General features: G+C 36.7%; 1 protein-coding gene across 1 annotated transcript; it reads right to left on the bottom strand.

Annotated features, from left to right (window-relative positions):
• Nucleotides 1–4,201: 4,201 nt before the first annotated feature.
• LOC139492622 (uncharacterized) lies at nt 4,202–5,239 on the bottom strand. The gene has a single exon (XM_071280772.1). It carries the CDS (start codon nt 5,237–5,239, stop codon nt 4,202–4,204), a length of 1,038 nt encoding a protein of 345 aa, XP_071136873.1.
• Nucleotides 5,240–8,162: the final 2,923 nt, after the last annotated feature.

Raw genomic sequence — 8,162 nt, 5'->3', positions numbered from 1 at the left:
ATATTATTGGCTACAAAATTTACCTACTAGTATCTAGTAAATTAACAAGAGTATCAATGCACTTTAATAACAGCATGTACATTTCACTTTTCAAATAGTTATGAACGAAAATATAAGAGCGTTAACATTGCTTTAACCTGCACACTTGAGAAAAATTTTCACATCTGTTTGGTATACTTTGTAAGCATCGACACAAACTTTCCAAACGTTTCTGACCCAATTAGTAATAAACGTTTATCCTAATCAAAACTACATATGTATGTATACATTACACACAAAACATATTTCGTTTTCATGTCATCTATTATATACAGCTATAATCTTTTGTTTTCGTTATACCAATTTTCCACAAATGAGTTTTAGAATTTCTCTAAAGAGCCTTACTCTTGGATTCTTGTCAGTAGATGCCGTTGTTTTTCTTTTTTCAATTGTTTTAACAAAACCAGCGTTTTTGTATGATGACTGTGAAATTCATTCGCAATTTGTCTACCTGAGGACTATTTCGTGTAGTTTGTGCAGTTGGCAATCCCTGTATACATGTATTTCCCCCCCCTTTTGAAATGTGATTATTTTTTCGTTGCAGTCTCACTGGTTTTTATTTCTACATCTTTTATTCATGCCTTTTATTTTTTATTTTGCAGATGAGATGATCCAGTTTAAATCTTCTCCTGTACCGGAATATATCGAATACTCTACATTACAGCCGGTCGTTCACCCTGATCTTATTGGAATGAACTCGTCCTTTCAGGCCTCGCTAAATGCAGGTTACAATGCATGTGCAGACGAGGCTATTCGATATCTAATCGAAGAGGAACACTTTGCTCCAGACGATCCAATAGTTGTCGAACTTCAAGATCATTTGCGAGAACAACAAAGATTACTCAGTTTACAATATTTGTTCGAACAATATAATCTCTCGATAAATTCATCTGAAAACAAGAGTATAAACTATTCCGGTGTATCGTTAAACAGTCAGTCTACAGATTCTAAGGAATGTATAGAAAACACAAATTTTGACAGTACCATCGAATTAGAAGATGAAATAAAACAAAATGAATCTGGTTTACAACATGTAAACATGGCTGCAATAACAAGTCTTGCAGAGGAAATCCTGTCTCTACTAGAAGAAGGGGAATCGCTCTCGGATGTAGAAGACGAAAATTATCCTAGTGAGCGCACAGTCATAATAAAATAACAGTACCAATTAGCTTGCACCAGATGCACATTTCGACAATACATGTCTTTTCAGTTATGCTCGTGGCCAAAATATTTGAAGTCTAACACTTATATAAAAGATGAAGAGCTTTAATCCAAAAGGTCCAAAACGTATAGCCAAATCCGTGAAAGGAATCAGAGCTTTGCATGAGGGAGATACATACCTAAACTATATATTTATCATTTTGTTTTAATATTGTCTCAATTCATAAACAATCTCAATAGTCATAGTGCCTCCATTTGTAGTAGCTATACATGATCCCACCATCCCGATCATTTGTTATTTGTTACGTTTTGATGTTTATATTGTATTTATAATGGTAATGCTATTTTGTCTACCCTATACGACTTCTAGGACTTTCCACTCAGTTTTCTACTCGCCAGTATGTATAAATTTCACCTGTCCCATCCTGCTCTTTCTAGGTTACCAAATTCAGGGATTTTCTATACTGTCCCTGACCAATTAAACACAACACTGCGTTTGCTTGATTTCATGATACGTTAATGTTTTATTCTTTCTTATAACTTTTTATTTTCTGCATTTTCAAGCTAAAGTGTTATAAATAATTTCAATCATTGTCTTAGAGTTGTAAACATGGTAAAGTCGACAGTTTTGGTTTAATTGATAAACATTAGAATGTAGTATATGGTGCATTGTTAACTTATGTGTTCAGAATCCATGACAGTGTTTTGTAGGAGACATTATGTTCATTTAAAACAAGATATTAATCCTATTTATTTTGAAGGTATTTGTCAATGACTTTTTTGACATGTAACATGTTTATTATTAAAGAATAGTGTTTATTTATCAAATATGATGTATTTATATCACCTTTTGAGATTACTTTTATGTTTTGTCAGTTTTAAGTAAATTGTTTAAAACACAAAATCTCCTTTGATGTTTTTGGCACAGATGGTTGACATGTATAAAGCTGTGTTCATTATTTGTGAAGGGTATACATGGTGGCAGTTTTATTCAAAGAAAACAATTAATGAGTTAAAAAAACAAAAGCAACAACAGCAATTTTAAATAATCTTTCTTAATTTTTCGGGATACACTGACGTTACCTGACATTTTTTGATTGATAATTGTTTTGTTTCACAACCAGTGGCAAAGAGTTCATGCATAAGGACGAGAAATCATTCATAATTAAAATGTAAATTTTCTCTAAAGATTCATCAACTTTCTGCTCAGACACTGGTTTTACAAGTTCTGAATAGGAGCTAAAAGCACTTGATTACCGAAATAGTTGGTAAAGTTGGTATATTACTACAAAGGTGGGGGTAAATTGATAATTTCAAAATTCAAATCGTTTCGTTTTTCATAGACTCTGGCACTGAGATGAATGTGCATGACAAATTATTCGAGGTAAATATCTCAAAATGAGGCAGAGGTCTGTTGTTGCTTTGATTTTTAAATCGGAGGAAACTTTAACAATCAGAAAAAGTTCGGATTATTAAAGGAAACTTTAAGAACATCATCAATATATCTGAATGTGAAAATAATCTGGCCTTTTTTATCTTCTTGGTTTTTTAAACATGCGTCTGAAGGAACTCCGATATATATATAAAAATATGAAGATGTCGACAAGTAGAGGCGTATATTTAGTTCCCATAGAAATGCCGACAATTTTTGAAACAGTCTACCTCCAATTCAACAAATATGATGTCGATGTCGATAAGAAACTCCAGCATACACTGATCACTTGTTCCTTTGTGTAGCATGTTTTACCTATGTGTTCACCATTTACAAAATATGCCGTATGGTATCCCAAAGTAATAAATTTATAGGTTATGCTACCATTTTTATGTTGAAAGGCTTTATGGATTATTTCATTTAGACGATTTTAAAATTGCATATGGGGAATCAATGGTGGTATATAGTTGAAAAATCGAAAGTGTTTATAAAACTTATTTCAGAAAGAAGATCGAAATTTAAAATTATACAGAAGTTCTTTAGAGCTTTTTAGAATCCAAATAATAATGGTTCATACCACTACGCGACTAAAGAGTTTCACAGTATTTTTGAAGACCTCTTTCACTGCAGACTGAATTTTCGTCATTCTAACGGACAATTCTTTAGTCGAACATGCAGATGAGCCGGCAATGTACCGTTGTTCGTATGGAATTGTGTGAATGATTATACATCTAATAAACAAAAGATAAACAAATATTTCTACGGGCTTTAAATAAATTCTGAATCTTCAAATACATTAGCAATTAATGTATTGTTAGAATAATTTTTAATATGTGTGTCTATATTAAATCTTGTGCGTTTACAGTTTTATTTTGGACACACAATTGACATTTCCGGATCGTGGGACGTTGTTATTTGTTTGCTCTGTTTTTGTAAAGGTCACTATCAATTTTATGGTGCGCGAAATGGGAATCAAATTTGGGCCGGAGATGATTCTGACGCTGGAAGATCGTGACGGCGAGGTTGTGAAAGTTTGGGGTTGCAGTGGACTTGTGAGGGAAAGAGAACCCTTGGAAGAAAAGTTCTTGTGCAGTTATGGGTTGACGAAAGGTTCGGGTAACCAGTTGTACTTTTTCTATGAGTTGGCGACAGTGTGATGAGATCCAAAAAATTCTGGTCTGGGTGTAAAATCCTGGACAAGAGGTTTTTTAATTTTCGGGGCAGGGCGGGCGGGGCACGACGAGTCTGGGCCTGGGAATGCTCATTTGAATTTTGGGGGATACGATCATTCACTTTTTCGGGGCGGGACTGTTGAAGAATCTTAATAAATACGTTGTGTTTTCTATATATGTTTAATCGTCGTGATAGCTAATGCATATACAATATAACGTCACACAGTATATATAGCGTTATGGTAACAACTTTACCATAGCGTAATGTTGTACTTCGCGTATTTTCCGACATTCTGGGTGCCGCCAAAAGTGAAATATGTAACGAAAATTTAAAAAAAAAAAATTAATGTCCATCTGAAATAAAATAATCTAGTTCCTTATCCTTGACTGCACATAATTACATTTTATCTTTTAGTCCATTCATGGATGTTTCTTCTGGCACACACGGTAACTTCACTAAGCGGTAATTTTCTTTACGCGTTATAAGTATCTGTCCTGTATCTATGTGGCTTGTTGACTCCAACAGTTGAGGGTGTGTTTGTTCGGGCGGTCTAGGTTGCAAGTTACTTCCTTGGAGTGTTTCCTCAAATTGTTTCATGTACGATCTGCTTTGTACGAGCCATTGCGATGTGTTTTCTGTTCTTCTTTTGGCAACGGTCATAACTAAAGGTATAGCATCTGGATGGTCATGTTTCCAAGGCAACCCTTCTGTGGAATTGCCTTCCTCGTTATAATTATCAATAGATGTGTTCTTGTCTGCAATGACGTTTACAAGAACTGTCGACGGCTGGTTGATGTTTCTATTCATCGATCCTGATAATAGATAGCCGATGTTTGACTGTACAGCGGTGGGTCCGTTTCCTCTAATTACTTTGTCCTCGATAATGTCCCAATAGTGGTCGGCGCGTATGAGTAAGTTGATTTCAAAACGATCTCCACTATGCACATAATCTGCAAGTTTAAGTCCGCTCAAATGTGGCAAGCTCCTTGAAGTTTGTGAAATACTGTTGTGAATCAGAACGGCAATTTCCAGAACAATAAGCGTGTTAATAACAATATTTTTTCCCGTGTCGGTCTGTAGCTGTATTGTTGCAGTGTCTAAGTTGCGATCTTTCTGAGACAAATCTCCGATCGCAGTGTGTTGAATGCTTACTTTTTCTGTGGGTTTTATTTCTAATTTGTCAGCTAATTTCTGAGTTATAAAAGAACGCTGTGCTCCCTCGTCAAAAAAGATGTTACATTCTACTTGTTGGTCGTTATATACAACTGGTGCAGTTGCTGTTTTCAGGAGAATGTTGTGACTCTGTTGTGCCGAATACATTACTCTAGTCTCGTTTGGTATTTCAACTTCGTTTATTGCTGACTGTTGTATTGTAGGCCCTGGTGTCGTACTTGGAATGACCTCTTTACTTTTACATATGCTTGTATGATGCATTCCGTCACATTTTTTGCATCGTTTTGTAGACTTACATGCGGCCACTCGGTGTGACCCTAAACAGTTAAAACTAACTGTTTCTGTTTTACAATTTGATTTCTAGCGTTTACGTCTGTTACTTCAGAGCACTCCGTCGGAAAGTGCTCACCTGAACAAAAAATACATGTACGTGTATTTTTCTTCTTATGTGTGTCCATGAATTTGCTCTTGTATGAATGTGATTGCATACCCCTACAAAATGCAGTGGCGTACAATCTGTCCGATTCCATGACTCCCTGTCCTGCCTCAAGTATTTCAATCTCTTTAGTTATAAATTTGCGTAGATTATCCAATATCAAATTATCTCTTCCGTGTTCTCGTGCAATATTCTTTCTTATGTCAATTGGTAACTTGTTCAAACTACAGGTACCTAAAGCGAATCATACATCTCTGGTGTTTGACCAAGTGACTCTAATACTCGCACATATGATTCAAGTTTGTCTCCGTAAGACCTCAAGCTAAATGCATCATTTGTCGGTGTGTGTAAGTTCATGAGTGCTTTCATGAAAGTATGGACCAGTTTGCTAGGTTGTACGAACCTATCTCTGAGAAGGTTGACTGCGGTTTCGTAGTTACCATTAGTCAAAGCGAATCCCTCTACTGTTTGCGCAGCGCTTCCCTCAAGCTGGGCTTTAAGATAGTTAAACTTTTTGATTGGCGTCAATGTGTCGTTGTAGTGTTTAGATGACTCGAAACAATCCCAAAATGTCTGCCACTTGAGAATCTCTCCATTAAAATAGGGTAAGTCTAACTTTGGAAGCCTATGGTAATTAGTTTTTGAAGATCTCGGTTCTGACGGGACTTGAAAAATGACATTCTCTGACGGACGGGTATGCACTGCATATGCGTGAATTGAATACTGCTGGTTCATAGAATCTATTGCACATGTGTTCGTATCAACTCTAGCTTCGGGTGTGATATTAAATGCGTCTGAGTTAACTCTGCTAGTTGAAGGACCAACAGTATCATGCGAAATTATAGTCAACTTTTACATTTACAATTCTAACTGAATGTCGACTTTAACAATGCTTATTTATTTTCAAGGGGAGGGGGGTACGTACGAACACCTTGAACCCCAACCTCAAGCCCTGGCTACGGATGTGGAGCTTTATAAATATTTACAGTCATACATAATACTAGTTAATGATCTTCTTTCTCTGCTTAACCTTGATCTTTCAGGTGGCCGAATATAACACAAAGGAGGCAACGTACGAACACCTTGAACCCCAACCTCAAGCCCTGGGTACGGATGTGGAGCTTTATAAATATTTACAGTCATACATAATACTAGTTAATGATCTTCTTTCTCTACTTAACCTTGATCTTTCAGGTGGCCGAATATAACACAAAGGAGGCAACGCTAGAATAGTTTGCTATGCAGGGACAATTTTCACCTATTATTATAGATAATATTTATATAAAATACACTATATTTATTCTGTATTACGGCCTCAAGTTGGTAAATATTTAAAAAAAACAAATTAGGGGGTGCCAAATATAGGCGTACATTGTTAAGTGATAGTTGGAGGTGTAAATTATTGGGGGCACATTTTGTTGTAAATATCTGGTAACAAGTAATTTGAAACATAGGGTGTGAAATCTTGTGTGACAAATCGGGATTAATATACGGGATGACAACATAGGGTGTGAATTGTGCCAATAGTGTAAGTGTAACAGTTTTAAAAGAGGGACTATAAAAATAAACTGACAACGCCATGGCTAAAAATGAAAAAGGCAAACAGACAAGGTAGGTCACATTCATGAATGGGAAGGGGATTGTAGTTACGACGTAAGGGACATATCCTATATCATTTGTAAAACGGTTATTCCATAACGGTCAATCAACTCATGATGGCGTCCGTAAGATTTACGAAGGGATGATTTCAACTTCACCATTCGGAACTCGTGGTTGTCTTTTAGGGACAATATTATATAATACATATATACATAATACTAGTTAATGATCTTCTTTCTCTATGTAACCTTGATCTTTCAGGTGGCCGGATTGGAAAGTTTTTATTATGTTTGAAACGAGGCATATCGTGTAGTGAAGCGTAACGAAACGAAGTGTGACGCTTTTACGGCGCATGCGCATTAAGGTCCTCACTTAAAGTGGTGGAAGGTTGTCAGAGCTTATCTTTTTTATCGTAGTAGTTTTTGAGGCAGGTGGTGATATTCCCAACCTCAGCATCATTGATCTGTTCGTCATCAGCCAAAGCAGTACTGATACATTGTTCGAACAAAGATTTTGTGGACTGTACCAATCGCAAGGTGTCGCGGTGTTTCTTTTTCTTTTTCATGATACGCCTTGAGATCAGTGTGAGTACCATCACGCCAGTGGCACTCAAGCAAGCAAGGGATCCTAGGGGAAGGGAGGCTATAGCACCTATACCGGTCAAAGCTGAACCCATGGTGCAGCTGGTCAACATCAAACTGGCTACGGATCACGCACCCTGTGCTATAGACAATAATTTGTCGAGTCGTTTGTAGATCTTCAAAGTATGTTGATAATTTCGAATTTCTACATCGAGTCGATCCTCCATACATTCGATTTTAGTTTGCTGGTATCCAGAATCTAAATCATCCATTTATTTATAGGAGCATAGCGAGGAGGGGAATATTTTTGAAGGGGCTGTTAGCACCTAAGATCAGACCAGCTCCGTCGTGGAATTGCTGACCAGGCTTCAAGTAGAGTCCATCATCATAGGTTATCCGGGCGTTTAAGGGTTTGAGGTAGAAACCTTTGCCACTAGTTTTCACTGTGCAAACGCATCCATCACGTTTCAGGTGCAATCCAGACCTAATGCCTTCTTGACGGCTACACCACCAAGCCCACTTAAGGCTCCAACACCCAAGGCAGATAGAATGGTTTTAGCTATATAAT

The sequence above is a fragment of the Mytilus edulis genome, chromosome 10, assembly GCF_963676685.1.
Source record: "Mytilus edulis chromosome 10, xbMytEdul2.2, whole genome shotgun sequence".
Lineage (NCBI taxonomy): Eukaryota > Metazoa > Mollusca > Bivalvia > Mytilida > Mytilidae > Mytilus > Mytilus edulis.
The sequence above is the reverse complement of the archived record's forward strand: the minus strand, read 5'-3'. Positions and strand labels throughout refer to the sequence as shown.

Bases quoted from the DNA above. Each gene is read 5' to 3' on its own strand.
- LOC139492622 (XM_071280772.1), bottom strand. From the start codon at position 5,239: ATGCATCATACAAGCATATGTAAAAGTAAAGAGGTCATTCCAAGTACG.